The sequence below is a fragment of the Quercus robur genome, chromosome 9 (assembly GCF_932294415.1).
Source record: "Quercus robur chromosome 9, dhQueRobu3.1, whole genome shotgun sequence".
Taxonomy (NCBI): Eukaryota; Viridiplantae; Streptophyta; class Magnoliopsida; order Fagales; family Fagaceae; genus Quercus; species Quercus robur.
The window spans coordinates 54,785,546-54,809,217 of record NC_065542.1 but is presented as its reverse complement, the minus strand read 5'-3'; the positions used below and the strand labels follow the sequence as shown (position 1 = coordinate 54,809,217).

Below are 23,672 nucleotides of genomic sequence, written 5' to 3'. Positions count from 1 at the left end.
TATTTTGTGATTTGTTTGGCTACAGATACAATTGATGATTTGATTTTATACTTAAGAAGCAAAGAAGAACATGCTTTTGATTTTTAAAATAAGGATTTTAATGATGATATTTCCCATGATAGCAAGATTGATTTCTAGATTATCATGCAGTGGTTGGAAAAAATTAATGATCATAAATATATGCTGATATGATTTACAAGGCGGATTCCAAAACCTTAATTCCTTTATCTTGATTGTTTACATCTTTTTATTGCTTTATATCTTTTGCTTAGTTTAATTATTTGCTTAATTTTATTATTTGTTTAGTATATTTAATTACAAAAAAAAAAAAAACCAATTTTTATTAAACTAGATTAAGATTGATTTGGTTAAGGTTTAATTAATTTTCCCACATTCATACAAGTCCCTGTGGGTTCGACCTCATTTTTGTCCAACTATACTTCGGTACGGTTCGTACACTTGCGAGTATTTTAAAATTTCAAAACACAAGTGTTGGGAAAATAGTTTTAGGGAAAATATAGGAGGTGGGGAAAAAACACAAACCTAACTTAAAAAAAATAAGTTGAGGATACACATGAAGAAAAAATATTCTCTCTTTCAATAAATGCAAACTTGACACTATGTGACCCATAAACAGTTGCATGAGTAGAGAAAATATTTGCAAATTGATTCTCTGTCATATCTCTTAAGAAAAATATTTTCATCAGTTCACACATAAAAAATAGCATATACTAGAAAGTACATAACTCAAAAATTAATCAATCAATTTTTAAATCAAGTTGAGTACCCAATTTAGCAAAGTGTATGCATGTTATGTGTGAATCAATGGAAGATATGATTGCAAAACTGCAAGATGGATACAAAAAACAATGTAATGCATGTGAATCCTAAACACAAATGATGCAAAAAATAGATTGGTCAAAAACTTAGAAATTGAAAAGTTTTTAGTTTCGATCGGTCGAGCATTGATCGAATACCAATCGAGCTAGGTAGATTCAATCCAAAATTTTTAACGCAATTTTGATTGGTCGAGAAATAGCTTCGATTGATTGAAATTCTGGAAAAGTAAATTTTTTGAAAAACAGAGCAAGTTAATGCAGAAACAACTCAAAACACTATATTTCATGAATGAAATGCATGAGTATGAGTTTAAAAGTTTTCCAAAAACACATGAATTCAACCCAGATCTTCCTAAAACACATTTTTGAATCAACTTGACACATTTTGCATCAAAATCAAGGAACATATAATCTTGGATGGCCAAAACAAAAAAAAAAAAAAATCACACACAATATCATGTACCAAGTTTAGCAAAAAATAACTTGTGTAGTGTGTGCAACTGGCAATAGCATGAGATACATGTGAGGTGATATGTGAATAGTAATCAAACACAATTTCTATAAAATTCATCACATAAATTTGAAAGAGACTATCACCTAAAGAGTTACATCATATAACTCTCACATCTCCTAAAAAACAAGCTTGCAATCATGTAAGTTTCTTGAATTGCCTCAAAATGTACAGACCAATTTTAATTGATTGAATTTATTATAGCCCAATAATGTACACACCAATTTTAGCAATTAAACCGAGGCTACACCTTATGTTCTTTTTGTGCATGTGCTACACTTTCTCGAGCACAAAATCTTATGATATGCACTAAGGTGTTCATGATTGACTAGTAAACAGTGGTGAGATGATTATTTATGCCTTTCTCAATAAGTTCAAGTCCAACAATCAAAGGCATGTGACTTCAAGATCAAGATCAAGACAAAGTTATCAAAAACTATAAACATCTTCCCACACAACATGCACTAAAAAGTTCAAACTAGTAAAGTGCAATAAAATAAGCTCATCCAAGCTAAACAAGGTACATAAACTTGTTATGTAAAAATAATATGGCCAATCGTTGATTATAAATCCAAGATGTGAAATCCAAAACACAAAAATCTTTTTGGTTTTAAAAAAATTTGATGGTTTTTAGACCCCTTAAACAATTGATTTAACCTAGATAATTTAGTCAAGTTGTTACTTAGTCCAATTTCACAAGTCTAGGTTATCACAATAATAAAGATCAAATCAAGCAAAGCAGCAGAAAATAAATAATACAAGATATGATCACCTAGGAAAACAAACCAGTAAAACCTGGGGAGGATTTGACCTAGCTGTCGTCAAGGTAAACTTGAATCCACTATCTTGAAAGAATCGAAGTTCATACAATAAGACTTACAAGCCCCCACGCTCAACTTCTTATTGCTACCAACCAGTAGAACTTACTGACACAACCACGTGCAAGCTCTGAATCCATGGACTCCTTCTTTCTTGGATTCACCACCAGATACAAGCACACCCGCTTGTGTTTTCTTTAAGCTTCAATGGCAGCAATTAAATTGATCATCAAGGTGTAGATAAATCTTCTCCTTGAAAACCCTAAGTTTGTGTAAAGGAAAACTTCTCTAGATCTCACAAGAGATTTACACAAACCGCAATTATGAGCAACACTAAAACGTGGCTAGGGTTTGCCTTTTATACTTAGGACAAATAAGAAACCCTAAAAACATTTTAAAACACTTAGGGTTGAGTTGGAAAAAACTACAGAAAATCATTCTGCTCGGGCTTCGATCAATCGAGCCAGGCCGAAAGGCACAATACTTTCCTGCTTTAACTCGATTCCAACTTTACATAAATGCACAACTTTGAGCTAGACTAAAACACTTCTAAACACATTGTTTTGATCATGGTTTGCCAACAATACAAATTAGAGTTCTAAATACATAAATCCTAAGTCTTTAGAACCTAACAAACTCCCCCTTTGGCAATCCGTGACAAATCACAACTAGAAACTCAAAGTTTACAAAATATAAAGCCCTTTACAAAAATAATGCTCATAAAACAAATTCAATCTTAGCTACTATCCATCAGTTGCAAGTGTAAACAGCAGCTCAATTGAATCAACCTGTATATTTCCTGAAACACTAAACAAAATGCATAATCGTATGTGTGGAAACAATACAAGTAAACAAATTAACTTCTTGATTTCAAACAACACACAATAAAGACATATATCAATGAATAACTTATAAATATAAATCAATAAACAGTTTGAAACAAGAAACATATAAAGTACCAATAAAACATAATACTCCCCCTAACGTGAATATCCCATCAAAAATATGGCAAGAGCTAAAAAATGTAAAGTACAAAGTGAAGCACCTAGATACAATCTAAACTCCACAAGCTCCAACCAAAAACATATACTCCCCCTGAAAGCAAAACTCTACAAAGTACTCCCCCTTTTTGTGACAGAATGCCAAAGGGCAAACAAAATCTCCATCATCAAAAGGAAGGTGGTCTAAACTGCGCTAACTCTGCATGCAAAGCACGGATCTCATCGAGCACGTCCACCAAAATCTGTCCATGAGCCGCTTGAATGGTCAAGACATGATCCAACGTACGATAAATGTCTAAATCATCCAAAGCAGTCGGTGGTGGAACATCAGCATCAGCAGCAGCACCCGATGTCTCAATAGCATCAGTACCTGTAAAAGAGGGAGGAGGGGGAACAGCATTAGATGACGCACCCCTAGGACGGGAAGGAGCAACTCTCAAGTGAGCAGCCCTCTGTCGAAGAAAAGTGGCACCTATGGGAGCAATAACATGTACAGGCTCACCAAACGAAAAACCATCTTGACCTAGAAAAAGCAAAATCCTATGAATAAAAATAGGATGAATAAGTGCATGCCCAACGGCAGAACTCCTATGAACCTCGTTCAAAGAACGAAGGAACAAATGAGGAAAACTGATCGAAGCACAGGAAGCAAAAGCATACAAAAACACACATCTCTCTAGAGGGATGGTGTGGAAGTGAGAAATGGGCCACAACGAATGACACGCTATCCTAAAGAAAAGGTAAGCAGTCTCGGTAAGCTCAACGGACGTGATCCGAGGATTAGAACCCCACTGGATAGATGATCCAGTGATGTATGACATGACTACATCTAATAAGGGTGACTCATCATAGGGATAGACAGGCTCCTGAACAACCGGCACCCCAAGAGACTCAGTCACTACCCGAGGGGTAATGGTGAACTCTACACCTCGTATCCAACTCCTAACAAAGATGTTGGAATCATAGATGTGGCAAGAGAGGTTCGAGAAGAACTCTCTAATTAGGGCGGTTGGGGTTGGATGATCTATCCCTAAGAGAGGCAACCAACCTCTAGACTTAAAATTGGCCCTAATGGCCGGATCAAGCTCATCTAACACAACAGCCCGCTCAGCCCATATCTTACACTTACTGTTTAAGGTCTCAAAGGCTTCTCTACACTTATCATTCCAAAACACCTCAACCCTAGAGGGAGACTCAGAAGAAGTGGAAGGGGTCCTATAGGCTCTAGTTTTCCTAGGCATGGTGCTAGGGTAAGGACCAACACACAGAGAGAAAAAACAAAAACACAAAAAGACAAAACCAATGGCAGACTGTAAGTTAGCACAAAAACAGAGTATAGAATTAAAATCTATATGATGCATAAACAAGTTAAATGACATGATGCATGTTCTAATGTAGTGCATTTAAGTCCAACAAGTTCAAATTCACAAAATTGGCTCGAACATAGAGGTATAAACACAAAAACCCAAAATTTTGAAAAACCACTTGATCAATTTGAAAAATATTGACGAATTGATCATCACACATGATAGAAATCACAAATTAATGACCAAATTAATCAATTTAACAAGCCAATTTCATCATTTTAACACAATTAGACAAAATCCCCAATTCAGAACAAATTCAAACGCTAGAATTTTCAATTCTTCAAAAACCACAAAATTGATCAAATTAAACTACAAGAATCATCATTATAGCATCATAGGACAAAAACCCATTGATCAATTTCACCAAAACAGGTTTGAATCATCAAAAACCCCAATATATAGAAAGTGCCGAAAATACCCACAACAATGCATGAAAAATGCATGAAAATAAGAAATAAAATGCAAAAGGAAGGGCAAAAGAGACTTACCTGCCTTCAAGTACAAAAACCTTGAAAAAATCTTGGAAGAAAATGACAAAAAATCATTGGTGGAACCTTAGCCAAGTCGGAGAGAGAGGAAAGTTTGAAAACTTTTTGAAAAAGTGCCGTTGAAAAGTCCAATCTGACTTTTTAAAAAACATGTTTCACGAGTTTCGATCGATCGAAAAACAGCCTCGATAAAATTTTATATAAGAATTACTATGTCACAGAAAAGACTAATAAATTAACTACATTATTAATCTTAAAAAAAAGTTTAATCTATAATGAGTGTATATGCATGACTGGATGAAATTTGTCCTGCATTATTACACATTCATATAATAAATTCTAACTTGGCAAGAAACCAAAAAAACAAAAAAGTAGACCTATATACGTGAGCTATTTGTTTTCCTATCATATCCATTGATGAAGCCACCAATTTCAACTGCACCTGGACCTACTTATCGTTGGAAGCTATTGCAATTCTGTTGAATCAGAAACAGTTGAAGTGTTCTGTGGGCAAAGACTTGGTGCAACATCGAGATGGACAGGTCTTCGCGGTCTCGTCATTTCTCTTTGCTTTGCCACCGTAAGTTATGCGCGTCTTAGGAAGACTAAGAAGAAGTCCTTGCACTGGTCAATCACGAGTGTGAAATTCGTTTTTTGAGAAACAAATACACACATATACGAGAGAGAAACGAGTGTGGAATTTTGGTTTTAAAAATGTAGTACCATTAATAACTAGTCAAGGAGTAAAATGCAAGCAATGATTAACAACACACAATTTGTTAATGTTACACAATTTAAAAAAAAAAAAAAAAGTTTTGTTGCTAAAAAAAATAAATGTTTTGTTGGATGCTTTTTCTTATTTTATGCCATATCCAAATGTGGATTACGTCATTACATTATATCTTGTATATTCTTTATACTAACAAAATTAATAACTATCTCGATCGAAACAGACAGAGACTCTCTCTAAGATTTTTAAAAATTTTCGATCGATCGATCGAAAAATAGAATGGATCAATCGAAATGGGTAGAGGCTCACCAAATTTGAGGAAAAACACAGCATTTTGAAAAAAAGAAAAACATTTAGAATCAACTCAAAGCATTAAAATTTAAGAACAAAATGCATAAGTATGAGATGATATGATTTTCAAAAACAAGAATTTTAAGCCCAAATTCCCAAACAAAAATTTCTTGCATTCTTCACAAAATTTCAAGCAACAAATTAAGTTTGCACAAAATTCAAAGTATTTGCAAAACTTGGTTGGTCAGACCATAAACACACACAATAACATGTACAGAGTTTAGCAAAGAGAAACTTGTGTAGTGTGTGCAACTAGCAAAAACTTGAGATACATGTGAGGTGATATGTGAATAGTAATCAATCACAAAGTCTACAAAATTCTTCACAAAGAATTTAAAAGAGACTATCACCTAAAGAGTTACATCATATAACTCCCACATCTCCTAGATTAGCTTGCAATCATGTAAGTTTCTTGTATTTATGCCTCGTAATATACATATCAAATTTTAGGTCATGTGAGTTTGGCATCAAGCCTAATTGTATACACCAATTTTAATTTTAAGAATTAAGCAATTTAAACCGAGGCTTCACCTTATGTTCTTTTTGTGCATGTGCTACACTTTCTCGAGTACAAAATCTTATGATATGTACTAAGGTGTTCATGATTGGCTAGTGAACAGTGGTGAGATGGTTATTTATGCCTTTCTTTAAAAGTTCAAGTTCAACATTCAAAAACATGTGACTTTAAGATTAAGACAGTGTAATCAACAAACCATGCACATCTTTCCCACACAACATGCACTACAAAACTTCAACTAATAAAGTGCAATGAATAAGCTCATCCAAGCTAAACAAGGTACAAACAACATGTTATGTGAAAATAAATTGACCAACCTTGCTCTCAAAAACCAAGAAGAATAGTACAAAACAAAATTTGCTTCCTTTTTCCCCCTTTTTTTTTAAATTAAAAAAAAAAAAAAAAAACACCTAGAATGAAATGCATGAATGTTATGCAATACAAATCCTAGAAAACACAAAAAAAAAAAAAAAAAAAAAAAAAAAACACAACAAAACCAAAGAACAATGGTCACAATAAGGTAGAGCAATGAAGCACAAGGACCATGTCAGAAAGACTTAGTTAGTTCGAGTCTTTTGCATCCAAAACCTTTTAGATGCACCATGAGCATTGGAGTTTTTATTCACATGAGAATGATTACCAACTCTAGGATTGGAATAAAGGTTTAAAGCCTTTACCAATTCACCAATAAGTACCATAGGATCTTGTGCTTAAGGCACAGGTACTTTTGGTTTGTTTGCTCTTTTTGCAGCTTGTAGCTTGTAATAGTTTGGACAAATGTGTCCAGACTTTCCACAAAAGTGACAAACCCATGCAGGCTTATCATGTGTCTTGTCCTTAGATATGGTAGGCTTCTTAGACTTAGACTCTTTCAGATCAACTCTAATATTTCTAGATGGTGAAACTTCTATGGGTTTAACAATCTCACTCACAGAGGGTTTGACAGTTTTACTCACTATCTCACTCACAGAAGGTTCAAAAGAAGAAGATGAAGGAACAAACTTAGTGGAATGAGGAACAGACACAGAGATGCTTTCAACATAACCTAATCCAGTTTTGTCAGAAGAAGACTTTTAAACACTCAGCATTTGATCAAGTTTAGAACTAGTAGATCTAGCAACAGATAAATCAAGTTCCAAAGATTTAACTTTATCAAGCAAAAGCATATTCTTAGTTTTTACATTGTTCAAAAGTTCATTAGCATCAAATAGTTTAATAAGCAAATTCTTCTTATCAAGCTCAAGAGATTCAATTTTCTTTAGGCCAAGTTCAACATTCATAGCATTCTTTGCAGCAACTTTGCAAAGTTTATTATAGGCCTCCTAAAGATCTGCATCTTTAGAGAGTTCCCCATCAGAAGGGTTCTCTTCAACAGATTTGCTCTCATTGACTACAGCAGTAGTAGTGAAAGCAATGAAGTTTCTATCCTCATCACAATTAGACTCATTATCAGAAACTTCAGCATCACTAAGGGTTACAGCCATAGCCTTACCCTTAGACTTCAAATAGGTAGGACATTCAGATTTCATGTGTCTATACCCTTGACATCCAAAACACAGAGAGCCCAAAGAATTATTGGAAGATTGTCCTACTTTTTCTCTAGGTTTATCATTGTTGTTAACCTTAGTGGGATCATGCTTCCTAAAGTTTCTAGGTTCAGCAGTATTTGTGCCTCTTGCCTTTCTATTACTATTCTTGAGAAAGTTTCTAAAGTTCTTGGTAAGGTAAACAATCTCTGTAGCAGAGAGCTCATCATCAAATCCACCACCTTCAACATCATCAACTGACTTAAGAGCCATTGATCTGGATTTGGTAGTTTTGGGAAGATCCAACTCATAAGATTGAAGAGATCCTACAAGTTCATCAACAGGGATGGAGTCCACATCCTTACTTTCAGTAATGGCAGTCACCTTGGGTCTAAAATCTTCAGTTAAAGATCTAAGAATCTTCCTAACAATTTTAGGTTGATCATAGATTTCACCCAAGTTAAAAGCAGAATTAACAATGTCAATCAATTTAGTATAGAATTCATCAAAAGATTCATCATCAGACATCCTAATGCTTTCAAATTTAGAAGTCAATTGCTACAATTTATTGATTTTGACAGCCTTTGTGCCTTCATGCACTGTCTGGAGGATATTCCAAGCAGTATGAGCAACCTCAACATTAGAGATTCTCTTAAATTCCTCCATAGAAATAGCGTTAAAGATCGCATTCATAGCCTTGCTATTAAACGAAGCTGCTTCTTTTTGAGAAGTTTTCCACTCACTTATAGGAGTAGTGGGCTTCTCCCATCCGTATTCAACAAAGTTCCACACTCTCTCATCAATAGATTTCAGTAATGCTTTTATCCTTACTTTCCAATAAGCATAATTATTCCCATCAAAGTGAGGAGGAATAACTAGAGAGTGTCCGTGTTCCATGACAACAGGGGTCAAGGATCAGCTCAGTGATCAAAAGATCAACAACAAAAGAGCAACCTGCTCTGATACCACTTGATGGTTTTTAGACCCCTTAAACAATTGATTTAACCTAGGTAATTTAGTCAAGTTGTTACTTAGTCCAATTTCACAAGTCTAGGTTATCACAATAATAAAGATCAAATCAAGCAAAGCAGCGGAAAATAAATAACACAAGATATAATCACCCAGGAAACTAAACCGGTAAAAACCTGGAGAGGATTTGACCTAGCTATCCTCAAGGTAAACTTGAATCCACTATCTTGAAAGAATCGAAGTTCATATAATAAGACTTACAAGCCCCCACGCTCGACTTCTTATTGCTACCAACCAGTAGAACTTACTGACACGACCACGTGCAAGCTCCGAATCCACGAATTCATTCTTTCTTGGATTCACCACCAGATACAAGCACACCCGCTTGTGTTTTCTTTAAGCTTCAATGGCAGCAACTGAATTGATCATTAAGGTGTAGATAAATCTTCTCCTTGAAAACCCTAAGTTTGTGTAAAGGAAAACTCCTCTAGATCTCACAAGAGATTTACACAAACCGCAATTATGAGCAATACTAAAACGTGGCTAGGGTTTGCCTTTTATACTTAGGACAAATAAGAAACCCTGAAAACATTTTAAAACACTTAGGGCTGAGTTGGAAAAAAACTGCAGAAAATCATTCTACCCCAGCTTCGATCGATCGAGCCTATCTTTTGATCGATCGAGCCTGGCCGAAAGGCACAATGCTTTCCTGCTTTAACTTGATTCCAACTTTACATAAATGCACAACTTTGAGCTAGACTAAAACACTTCTAAACACATTATTTTGATAATGGTTTGCCAACAATACAAATTAGAGTTCTAAATACATAAATCCTAAGTCTTTAAAACCTAACAAAATTTATGACCAAAAACAAAATGCACACATTATGCTAAATGAACAATGCAAATGCAATGCATGACAGTGCTTAACTAAGCTATAGAGGGTACACAAACAAGAAATATCAATTTCTTAATTAACCCTTGAGTACATGTACAAACTAGTACATACTCACACAAAATCAGAAATAGCTTAACACTTATATAACACATACTATTTAAGTTTCTCCACAATGTCAAGCATGTTCTAAATCAAGAGAGAGATATCATAATTCATGTAATCATCAAGAAAAATAAAACTGGACACAAAATAAAATATTTTTGTCTTTTTGAAAATTTTCAATGTTTTTGGATTTAAAAAAAAAAAAAAAAACAAAAACAAAAACAAAACATGTCCACAAACAATTGAAAGAAATAAATCAGGAACAAGTCAGCAACACACACCTTAGGGAATCTTTTCTCACCCATATAGCACGAGTCTTTGGCTTTGTGGGTGAAAATCCATGTGAAGCAGAGTGTATTTGAGGGATTACACCAATCTTCTGAGAAAGACTGAAGTCTTGCAAATTCCTTTCACAAGCCAATAAGCTCAAATTTTTCAAAAGATTATGAAACAATTTATATGGACTTATGGCAAAAGAAATATCATCACATATCCTAGACTGAAACACAGAATGCTTAGATTTCAATTTATGACAATTAGGACGAATGTGACCGAAGACACCACAAAAGTGACAAACAGGAACAAATTTAGGAACATCAGTATTCCTAACAGCAAATCTAGTCTCATATTTTGGTTTTTGCCTCAACAAAGAACAATTTGGTCTAATATGACCAACAACACCACAAAGGTGACAAGTAGGCACAAAAACAAATTTATTATGCTCTCTAACAGTAGGTTTAGACATAGGTTTAGAAACATCAGCGTCTACATCAGAACTTTTACCTTTGTCTAACCTAGCAAAATAAGCATTTTCTTTATTATTCCTCTTGAAAGGAGGGATATAAACTATCTCAGTTTTAGGCTTAAGAGAAACAGAAACACTTTTGTTATCAACAGCAGGCTTGGTACTAGTCAAATTTTCAATTTTAGATTTAGATTCAACTAACTCTTGTTCCAAGCTTTTCATCTTCTCATCTTAAGAGGAAATTTGATTTCTCAAAAATTCATTCTTTTTATTAGATTCATCTAATCTAACAACCAATTCCTCCTTTTCAAGATTAGCCAATTTTAACTCTTCCTTGAATTTCTTAGCAATTTTCATAGATTTCAATAATTTCGTATGAAGAGTTTCACAAGCATCAAAGGTCGTGGAGCCCAAGTGAAAAATAGCAAATTTAGTTAGGTTTTAAAGTCCAATAGACAATGACAAATGTGAAATGTCACTAACTATACTTGTCCAACACGATCAGAACAAAACGAAAAGGCCAGACTTTATGGTGTGAAAGTGGCCAACTGGATAGACAAAACAAAAGCAAGTGGGAAACCCATCCAAAAAACAGTAAGTGGGCAACTTCATTGCTGGTCTTCAACCAAAAAAGTTCATAGCTGGTCACCTTGAAGTTCACTCTTTTGACTACTTTTTCAAGATGTGCAAAGCAGGGAAATGATTGCATATATCACCAACCAAAGCCTTGCTAGAGAAACCCGGGGGGGGGGGGGGGGGGGGGGGGGGCTGTTTGGTACATGTGTTTAAAAACTGAAAATTGTTGTTTGAAAATATTTGTGGAAATACGTGTGGGTGAAAAAGTGTGTGGAAATGCGTGAAATACAGTTTAAAAAATAAAAATGGTTGTTTGAAAACACAAACCAAACATCCCCACTCTCTTATTGTTGCTCCCATTCTCTAAGTCTACAACATTCTCTGGTACATACTGCTTAACAAGCTAGTAAGTTACCGATTGCTTCCATGGCCACTCAAGCAACTTCCTCCTCCCCCTCTTCAAATTCTTCATCATCTTCTTCTTCGTCTTGCTCTCGATGGAACTACGATGTGTTCCTTAGTTTTTGCGGTGTTGACACTTGCAAGAATTTCCCAGATCATCTCTACACTGCTTTAAAACAAAAGGGTATTGACACCTTCTGGGATGATGAAAAAATTAAGCGAGGGAAGTATATTTCTCCAGAGCTCTTGAAAGCAATAGAAGAGTCCAAGTATGCTATCATCATTCTCTCAACAAACTATGCTTCTTCAAGGTGGTGCCTAACTGAATTAGCCAAAATTGTTGAATGCATGAAGAAGACCAGATTGACAGTTTTGCCTGTCTTTTATCATGTAGAACCCTCTGATGTAAGAAACCAAAGTGGCAATATTGCTAAAGCCTTTGCTAAACATGAAGAATATACCAAAGTTAACACAAAAGATGTGCAAGCATGGAAAGCTGCTTTGAAAGATGTGGGTCATATATCCGGATGGCACGTGCATGATAGGTAACATTTGTCTTTTTTTAGAGTAATTTTGTTCATACTAATATCGAAATCATAATTTTCTACACTAAAACTTTGCCGACTTTCCCATAGATTAACATGACAAATTTTATTTACTTTTTCTAGCCCAATCAAATTAAAGAAACTTTTGTCAGTGCCTTCTTTCGTGCGATACAACACTTTCTTCAAGCATGTAATCGATTTGTCAATGACTAAACATATATACTTTCTACAACTTTTTCCAAAACACTTGGGGGAGAGGTCTCATTTAACATGCTAGACTTTATCTTAAGGGGTAAGACATGATTACATGAACAAATAGTTTTACTCCTTTCATCTCAATATCTTCCCATTTATCATCTGTTTGGCTACTTTGACTTTCCATACAACGCCTTAAGCAATTCTCGTGCCCCAAGATGTCTTTCACGGTACTTTGCCACAAATTAAAATGATTTTTCCCATAAAAAAGCTCCACCTCAAACTTTATGTACACTAGGCAAAACTTAGTCGTTGTCTCTCTCACATGACAAAACTTTGCTTCTAACTATTGCACACACTCAACAAAGTTACATCACCACTTTATTTATAGGGACTAACACACCTTCCTACTTCTTTTAATTTCAATGTAGGATTACTTCTTTTAATACAACTAGTCGCAAATAAATGGATGTGTAAGAATAGATAATTATTTTGTAATTGTTATATACTGTATTATTATCTTTTCTAAAATTTGTTGAAAATAATTTTTTCTCCTCAAAAATTAAACAATTTCTAAAATTATTTTTCATCTTTCTATCTCTACCAATATATTATTCTATTATTTTTGGTGTGGTTAATTAATATTATTCCTTTATGAGCTAATCCATATTCTTTGAAATTATGCTATAGTGTCTAATTTTTTTTTTTCTGTACAACTAAATTTTTTAAGATTCAAATAAAATTTTTAAATTCCTCATTCTCTTAAAGGAGATTATCATGATAATCATAACTCATAACAAAATTACTTTTTAATATTACTCAAATAATTGATAGGCACATTCAAATATGTAGCCAATATTATGTTTTGATATAAATTCAAACTCTCACTTCCAAAATAACTAAGTATTAACTCAAACCAAATATATAAAAGGAAGAAAGACTACTTGTGATGGGGAACTCAAAAATACAACACCAAAACGTATTAACCCAAAATAGAGTTATAAAAAAAACACAATGATTCGTCAACCTAAATTAAAGTAACAAGAAAGAATAAAAAATTGTGAGAGAGAGAGAGACTTGGGCCTTACAACAAATTTGGCCCCTAATATCTCTAAAATTGCCCCCATAACATATCTTGCAATGAATTTCTTTGTCCCATGGATATTACATACTTTGGAAATTACAATCTCAAATCGGACTTTGGATTTGCATAGTTTGGCATGGTAGTCCCTAAATTATCCAATATGAGCAAAAAGTCACAAACTTGGTAATCCTCATTTTACATGTGACTTATGGAGTCTACATAGCTTTGCTTTATATAAGCTACCCACCCACCCGTAATGTTTTCATTCGAATTGCTACTTTATGTTTTTGGCAGAATTGTCTTGATAAGCAAGTAAAAATATCAAAAGCAAGTGGTTAGGCGAAAAGTAGAATTATACAGTTAAAGTTATGTTGGGGACATATTTTTATGTAATTGGCATATCCTTTGACAAAATGCACTTTACTTGTATTTGGGTAAATCTAAGTAGGTTCAAGATGACCATTGCAAGTGGTTAAATTGAAGACATGAAGACTACTCAAGAACTGTTCAAGAAAAGTGTAATCTGCAAGTCTCGATACCTGTTCGATAGAAGCTTTATCTATCGAGATTCATTAAAGCTCAACAGCTGCCTCGATCGATCGAGCTTATGGGTTTTCAGATTATAGCCAGCAATATTTTTATTCAAAAAAGCTATTTGTTTATGGGTTTGTATAATCCTTATTGGACTAGAAAACCTAAGGTTTGTGTAAACCTATTTGGAATAGGAGAGCCCATTAAGCTCCTATTTAAAGGAGGAGGGAAAAAGAAAAACCTAACCCTAGAAAGCTTCATAAGGTTTTCTTTTTGAAACCCTAGCCTCCTCTTACAAAAGAAAGAGTTCTTGTTGCATTTCTTGTACGCCTTTGGGTTTTGTAACCAAGCAAAGTCTCTTGCACCAACATTGAAGATCTTATTGGTGTTTCTATGTGAAGCTGCTGCAAATCAACTACAACAATCAAAGGGTTGCTGTGGAGTTAGTCACGTACTGGGATTCGTGCAAAGGAGTAAGCCACGTACTTGGGAGCCGTGCATCTGAAAGGGGAACTGTCACTACAGAACAAGTCCAATTGGGTATTGGGGTAAGGGTTCAACTGTAGGTTGGTAAGGTATGAAAGTTCAAAAAACGTGTACAAAACACCTTTGAACGTTTAGACCCCCAAATTACAACTTAACCAATACAAGCAATATGTCAAACAACTAGTGTGCGGAAACTTAACACATGCTATAATACGAAATTGGTTAAAGACTATCTAAGCCATAACAAAATAAAACCACAGCAGATAATAAAAAGGCAAAGATAGAGAGGAAGGAAGATGCAAACACAAAGATAACACGCGATGTGTTATCGAAGAGGAAACCGAAGTCCTCGGCGAAAAACCTCTCCGCCGCCCTCCAAGCGGTAAACAATCCACTAGAAAATACAGTTGGGATACAAGGACAGCAATAGACCCTCCAAGCCTAATCTACCCAGTGCACCTAAGCCCTCCAAGCTTCTTGCTCCAACGAGGTTGCGCCGAACCTTTTTCTTTTCTAGCTTCCCGGATTCCGCTACTAGACCGTAGCATCAACCAATGAAGATTGGTTCCTTCCTAACTACTTCCCAGAAATCCAAACAACTATCTCACAGTGATGATGATGGTGAGAACCAGGTTTGGTATAATGCCTCTCAAAGATTTGACAATGGAGAGGAAGAGAGTAGAGGAATTTGAAGAGACTCTAAGGTATAGATTGTGGGTGAAACAATCTTGTTTTTCTTTAGGGTTTCTCTCTCAAAATTCTCTCTGGAAGCTCTCTTTCAATCGTGGGTAAAAGGGGTATTTATACTGGAGTGGGAGAGGAATGTGAAACGTCAAGTTTTACAAAACAGGGGTGGCTCGCGGCTTGACCTCGCGGCTTGACTAAGTCGCGAGATCCAGTCGCGAGTTAACCGTATGGCCAGTTGTCCTGTTTTGTCCTGTAGTGCTCCAGCTAGCATGACTATTCATCTTCCAGCATGCTTGGCACGTGTGCTGCTTCTGGCGGCTTGCAGCCGCGAGTCACCCGCGAGTCCCAGCCGCGAGTCTCTGTTTTCTTGCACACTCTTGAGCAATCTTCACTCTATCTCACTCACTACCCTTACAACAAACCCACCTAAATACAGGGTTACTAAATGCTGAATTACAAGCAAATTTGGCACGGAATAAAGCCAATTAGATGGTTGAATAAATTCAACCTTACAAGGTACTTGGATTCCTTTACTTGTAACCGCTTGTTGTGATAATAGTAGAGTTTTGGAAGTGGTGACCTGAAAATCACCCGGTGGGGTTTTTGCCGTTAGGTTTTCCCCATTCGTAAACAAATTACCGCGTCTTTTATTTTCCGCTGCATATTTAGTTTATTAGTGATTTGTTTGTGCTACCACGTGTTTGCATGATAAATTGATTAATTAATAACTTGGCTAATTAATTAATTAATTAATTTCTATCACAAGGGGTCATTCAGTTTGTGGCCTTTCAAATGGTATCGGAGCAGGCACACTCTGATTAGGGTTTAATCTTTGCTATGTTGATCATTGGCCCCTGTTGTCATGGAAACTCTTGATTGTTTTGATTTGCATGATCTTATGTTGAATGATGATGATGATATTCAAAATGCCTATTGCAAGCTTTATAATTTTTGTATGAAATCTCTTGAATATTCTGCAAAATTAAAAGCTAAATTTAAAAAGGTCAAGATTGAAAAAGATGATTTGATTGCAAAATTGGATGAAGCCAAAAATTTGAATGAGAATTTTAAAAATCAAATTTCATCTCAGGTGGAAAAAATTAAAAGTTTGGAAGAGCAACTAGTTGAATCTAAAACTGAAGTTGAAAAATTAACTAGTGCCAAACTTGTTGTTGAGCCTAACTAAAAAGAAAAGGATTTTTATATTCCTCCATTTAAAAGGAATAATGAAGAGTTGAAGGCTAATATTGCTAGGGTAGACAAAGGTAAAAATTCTAATGTTAACGCTGAAGTTTCTAAACCTATGTCTAAAACTCCTCCTAGGAAGAATGAAAATTCTGAATTTGTCCTCACTTGTCATCATTGTCATATTGTTGGTCATATTAGGCCAAATTGTCCTAAATTAAGGTCTTTGTCAACCTCTAAGGTTAGACCTCCTTCTAGGAAGCATAGTAGTTCAAAAACTACTCATGTTTGTCACCATTGTGGTGCTTCCGATCACACTCGTCCTAATTGTTTCAAGTTGTTTCCTCATAAGCTGGTGTCCAATAGGTCTCATCCTTTGTCTAAAGGCTCTGTACCTATTCTTGGTAAGTTATTAAAAGCTTTGAGCTTTTTAACTCAATTTCAGGGGAATTCTAATTCCTCTATGTCCTTTAGTAGTCATACTAGGATACGTGCATTTTCATCTTCACGGCCAAAGACTCGTGCTATGGGTGATAAAGGATCTTAAGACTTAATTATCTTTCTGTTTGTCCTTTGCTTTAATTCTTTCTATCTAAAGTGGGACTCTCTTTGTTTGATTTCTTATCTACTTTTGGAATCATGCTTTCATGCATCTGCACCCTTCTATCATGCCTTCATGCATATGCATATTTATTTCATGCTTTCATGTTGTTTGTTTAACATGTTGTTTGTTTTCAGTTTTGTTTATTTTGTTTTTGAGATAAAAATAAATAAATAAAATTGAAAAATCAGAAAATATAAAAACAGTGTGTGTTTTTGTACATTGGTACTTGTGTACCTTGGATGGTCATTGAAACAAAGTCTTCTAAACTTTGTATCATTTGTAGCTTAGATGAGCATTTCTATGCACAACTAAGCAAGTGAGCTTTATGGCTCGTGTTTGTGATGAGTACGATTAAGTTGTCTCTTAAACTTAACATGCATATCACTCTTTTTGACAGGAAGGACTAAAAAATATTAAGAGAAAGGCATAAATAACCATCTCACCACTGTTGCCCGCCAATCATAATAAGACACATGTATGCTTCGGCATAGCAAAAGTGCAGTGTCAATGACATTTGTGTGCTTAGGCATAGCAAAATTTGAATGTCAATTATCATTGGGTATTTCTTTTCTCCCTCTAATAAGCCCATGCATGATATGTTTAAAAGAAAAAATATGCAAAGAAAATTCAAAAGCAAAAAGATCAAAAATGATTGCAAGCGTGTATTCTAGGAGATGTGGGAGTTATAGGATATACCTCAAAGGTGATAGTCCCCATCAAACAGTTATAATTGTGTGTGAGTTAAGTGATTTTCTCATATCACAAATCGTCATAACACATATACACTTATGCAATCTTGCGATGTTTTTCACACACAACACGCAATATTCTTTGCTACTCTTGGTACATGTGCACGTACAATGTGATTTGGTCATCACAAGGTTTTACATGTATTAATGTATGCTCACTAAACTGTCTAGACTTGTTTTTGAAATATAAAATTAGTTAGACTTGTTTAGTGTGTGTGTGTGTGTTTGGGGAGATCTATGTGCTCATTTGAGAGATGATTTTAAGAGCTTAATATGCTAATTGGATCGTTGGTTGAGTTGCATGTTGGATTGCATTCGTGTTTGTATTTTTCACATCTCGAAAAACTATTTTTAAAAGCTGGCTTAACACCTCCTCGATACCTCCTCGATAGCTGGCTATTTGTCGAGCTTCCTTAAGCTTTTTCTTATCGGAATCCCAATAGCTTCTCGACACCTAGTGGATCGATCAAGAAAGCTCCTGTCTCCTCAATAGCTTCTTGACACCTGGTGGATCAATCGAGATCTTTTTAACCTTTTGTTGATTTGTCCCTCGACAGATCCTCGACAGCTGCATCTGTCGACATCTATTATGCTTGACACCTATCTCGCCACCTCTTGATCAATTGAGATTCCCTTGCATGCATTTCATTTTTCTTTGTTTTGCATTTTTTTTCCTTTGTGTCCATAGCATCTTGTTTTTCTTTTCTTGTAGGTCTATGGTTCCTTGTTCTCCTCGTTCCCTCTTTGTCATTTTTCTTTCTATCTCCTGTCTTGTCTTTTGGCTTCTTATGCCCTTTGACAATCGTGTCAAAAATGGGGAGAAATTTGAGAATTGAATGTCATTCCTCAGGGGGAGTAATAGACCTAGGGGGAGAACTTCATGTTAAAGGGAAGAAAGTTTTTGTTGTAACTAACTTAGGGAGAGTTAGTTTGATACACATTGATATTGATATATTTTTCTTGTGTTGTGTATCTTTTGGTTTTGTAACCATTTACATACATCATGTGTTGTTTCTATATTTGATGATGATGTATGTGTTTCACTCTTTATCTCACATGTGTTGTTTCTTTTCTCTCTTTATACACATATTTCTTGTTTATTTAACTTGTCATTATTTTCCACATGGTACCTTCATGTGTTTTGTTTAGTGCCTTTCAGGAAAGACAAGTTAAAGCCAAGTCAGGCTTCTAAACCTTCTTCTTGCTACAACTTCCAAGGTTTAGATCTTTTAGACTAGGCTTATTTATTCTGTAATCTTGAGTAGAATGTATTCTAAGACATTCAATGTACTCTTATGATTTTGTCACGGATTGCTAAAGAGGGAGATTGTTAGGGACATATTTTTATGTAATTGGCATATCCTTTGACAAAACGCACTTTACTTGTATTTGAGTAAATCTAAGTAGGTTCAAGATGATCATTGCAAGTGGTTAAATTGAAGACATGAAGACTACTCAAGAATTGTTCAAGAAAAGTGCAATTTGCATGTCTCGATACCTTCTCGATAGAAGCTCTATCTGTCGAGATTCATTAAAGCTCGACAGATGCCTCGATCGATCGAGCTTACAGGTTTTCAGATTATAGCCAGCAATATTTTTATTCTAAAAGGCTATTTGTTTATGGGTTTGTATAATCCTTATTGGACTAGGAAAACCCAAGGTTTGTGTAAACCTATTTGGAATAGGAGAGCCCATTAAGCTCCTATTTAAAGGAGGTAAGAAAAAGAAAAACCTAACCCTAGAGAGCTTCATAAGGTTTTCTTTTTTGAAACCCTAACCTCCTCTTACAAAAGAAAGAGTTCTTGCTGTGTTTCTTGTATGCCTTTGGGTTCTGTAACCAAGCAAAGTCTCTTGCACCAACATTGAAGATCTTATTGGTGTTTCTATATGAAGCTGCTGCAAATCAACTACAACAATCAAAGGGTTGCTATGGAGTTAGTCACCTACTAGGACTCGTGCAAAGGAGTAAGTCGTGTACTGGGATCCGCACAATTGGTTAGTCATGTACTTGGGAGCCATGCATTTGAAAGGGGAATTGTCACTACAGAATAAGTCCAATTGGGTATTGGGGTAAGGATTCAACTATAGGTTGGTAAGGTACTTGGATTCCTTTACTTGTAACCGCTTGTTGTGATAATAGGGGAGTTTCGGGAGTGGTGACCTGAAAATCACCTGGTGGGGTTTTTGCCGTTAGGTTTTCCCCATTTGTAAACAAATCACTGTATCTTTTATTTTCCGCTGCATATTTAGTTGTTGGTGATTTGTTTGTGCTACCACACGTTTGCATGATAAATTGATTAATTAATAACTTAGCTAATTAATTAATTAATTTCTATCACAAAGGGTCATTCAGTTTATGGCCTTTCAAGTTAATACATCATTTTTTTTATATATAAAGAAAAAAAAATAAGCAAGTAAAAATGTCCAAAGCAAGTGGTTAGGAGAAAAGTAGAATTATACAGTTAATACTTCAATTGTTTTTTTTTTTTTTTTTTTATAATGAAAAAAGGGTGTTGAAAATAGCATTCAAGAAATGTAAAACAAAGAGGACTAAATATAATTAGGCATTCTCAATGTGGTTGAATGAATCTAAGATTATGATTATATGCGGAATGTTTTATCTTGAAATGTGGCTAGCTTTGCCTCATCAAAATTATTGTTTTGCAATTTTCTTTGCAGGTATGAATCAAAAGTTATCCAAGAAATCATTGGAAGGATATGCACTGAGTTGTATCATAAATTTTCAAGTGTTTGTGAGGACCTTGTTGGAATGGACTCACGTGTGGAAGAAATGTTGGGTTCATACTTAGGTGAAGGGTTGGGTGATGTTCACTTTGTTGGGATATGCGGGATGGGTGGAATGGGCAAAACAACTCTTGCACAAGAAATTTATAGAAGAATTTCAGGTAACTTTGAAGTTGGTAAGTTTATTGCTAATGTTAGAGAAGAAACTAAAAATCATGGTCTAGTTTCTTTACAAAAACAACTTCTTTCTAAGACCCTCATGGAAAGTGAAATAAATATGTCGAATATTTATGAGGGAATCAATGTTATAAGAAGTACACTACAAAATAAAAAGGTTTTTATTGTTCTTGATGATGTGGATGGAGAAGAACAATTAGGAGCATTAGCAAGAAAACATGATTGGTTTGGTCCGGGGAGTAGAATCATTATAACAAGTAGAGATAGCCATTTATTGAAAAGATGTGGTGTGAATGATATATATACAGCCAAGGGTTTGAGTGACAATGATGCTTTGAAGCTTTTTAGTTTGAAAGCTTTCCATAAACCTCATCCTGAAGAAAATTTTGTAAATTTGTCTATGGACTTTGTGAATTATGCTAAAGGCCTTCCTTTAGCTCTTAAAGTTTTAGGTTCTTTGTTGTTTGATAAAACAATGAATGAATGGAAAATTACCCTAAATAGACTAAAAGCAGAATTTGATGCAAATATTATGAATATACTTCAAATAAGTTTTGATAGGTTGATGGATATGCAAAAAGAATTATTTTTAGATATTGCGTGTTTTTTCAAAGGAGAGAAAATAGATTGCATAAGAGATGTACTACAAAGTTTTGGTTACTATCCAGACTACAATATTGGTGTTCTTATGGACAAATCTCTAATAACCATTGAGGGCCATGGAATTTTGTGGATGCATGATTTGCTGCAAGATATGGGTCAAGAAATCGTTCGTCAAGAATCCCTTAGAGAGCCTGGTGGACGTAGTAGGTTGTGGATTTATAACGATGTCATTCATGTATTGAAAAATAATACTGTAAGTTAACTAGTATAAACCTGAGCTTTAAGAAGTATATATGTTACTACAAAATTTTCTAAGAATTTACCAATTATTCTAAATTCATTGTTTTTATTTATTAGGGAACCAAGGTAGTTGAAGGCATAATGCTAGAAGTTCCTATTCAAAAAATGGAACACTTTCATGCTGAAGCCTTCTCAAAGATGAAAAATTTGAGACTTCTCAAAATTGGTAATGAGAAATTTCCACATGGCTTCATAAATGGTACTATGCAACTTCCAAAAAGTCTTAATTATCTTTCTCACGAGTTACGCATTATGGAATGGCATGGATATCCTTTTAAATCCATGCCAACTAGTTTTGAACCAAACAAACTTGTTGAACTCAGAATGCGTTGTAGCCGCATCAAACACCTATGGAAAGGAATTATGGTAAGATTTTCACTCAAGCAAATGTGTATTTTCTTCCTTTTCATTAATACTTGAGTTTATCTAATAATTTTTTTTGGTTTATAACAGGATTTAGAGGAGTTAAGACTCATTGACCTAAGTGACTCCCAAAACTTGATTGAGATGCCAGACCTTAGTGGAGCCCCAAAGCTTAAGCAATTGATTCTTAGACGATGTAAAAGACTATATAAGATTCATGCATCTCTTGGAGATCACAAACAACTTATTCGATTGGATTTGAATGGTTGCAAATGTCTCGAAAGCCTTCCTCACAAGATCAACTCAGAAGTACTTGAAATTTTCAATCTTGATGGTTGTTCAAGACTAAAGAAGTTTCCAGAATTTGTTGGAAATATGTCACATTTATCAGAACTTTGTTTCAGTGGGACTACTATAAAACATCTACCATTATTAGCAGAGCATTTAACTGGCCTTACTAAATTAGATCTAAGTGACTGCAAAAACCTTTCAAGTCTTCCAAATGATTGTTGTTATTTGATGTCTCTAAAAATTCTCATTTTGTCTGGCTGCTCAAAAATTAATGAATTGCCAGAGAATTTGGGGAATATCAAAGGTCTTGAAGAGCTAGATGTGAGTGGAACTGCTATAACAGAATTACCTTCTTCGTTGGTTCTCTTAAAAAATCTCAAATCATTGTCTCTTCGTGGATGTGAAGGTTTTTCATCTATATCATCAAATAAACTCATCAGTTTTCCTTTAATGCGAAAAAGAAGAGTAGACCCCGCAGGCATGTTAGGGCATTCTCTTTCTAATTTATGGTCTTTGACTGAATTGAATCTAAGTTTATGCAATCTTCAAGCAATTCCTGATGGTCTTGGTTGTTTGTCCTCTTTAACACATTTAGATCTGAGGGGAAATAATTTTGTTTGCCTTCCTGAGAGTACCACTCAACTATCTAATATGGAGACTCTTTATCTGAGTGGTTGCGCACATCTTCGATCTTTGCCAGAGCTTCCATTAAATATTGATGTTATTGATGGAAATGGTTGTACCTCACTGGAAATATTACCAATACCAAGACCTAAAGATGGTCCTTATCCGTTACTCTTTCTTCTCAATTGTGTTAAATTGAATGAAGACTACGGTGCCATGTTATTAACAATGCTAAGACATCACTTTCAATTTAAGGTCTCTCTCTCTCTCTCTCTCTCTCTCTCTCTCTCTTGCTTGTGATGTTCTAAATATAATGATTTTGTAATTTTGTATGTTTCAGCAAGATGAACCCATTTTTTATAATATAATTCCTGGAAGAGATATTCCGAAATGGTTTACGCATCAAAGTGTCGGGACTTCAGTAAATTTGCAAGTGCCTTCTTTAGACAAATTGAAGGGAGTCTTTGTGTGTGCACTTTTTGTACTGCGCCAACATAAACCACTTCGCCAACCTCCTTCAGATGATAAGAGTAATGGAGGTTATTTATTTACGCATAAGCTTTGGTTGTACTTGAAAGCCAACGGATATGAAATCCAACCGATACCTAAGTTTCCTTTTGCAGAACAATTTGGTAAGATTGAATCATATCATCTTTACTTGGG

General features: G+C 34.9%; 1 protein-coding gene across 1 annotated transcript; it reads left to right on the top strand.

Moving 5' to 3' along the window:
* Positions 1-11,864: 11,864 nt before the first annotated feature.
* On the top strand, positions 11,865-23,357 carry LOC126701227 (disease resistance protein RUN1-like). The gene is made up of 5 exons (XM_050399333.1): positions 11,865-12,385; positions 20,586-21,684; positions 21,789-22,097; positions 22,185-23,166; positions 23,350-23,357. Exons 1-5 carry the CDS (start codon positions 11,865-11,867, stop codon positions 23,355-23,357), a joined length of 2,919 nt encoding a protein of 972 aa, XP_050255290.1.
* Positions 23,358-23,672: the final 315 nt, after the last annotated feature.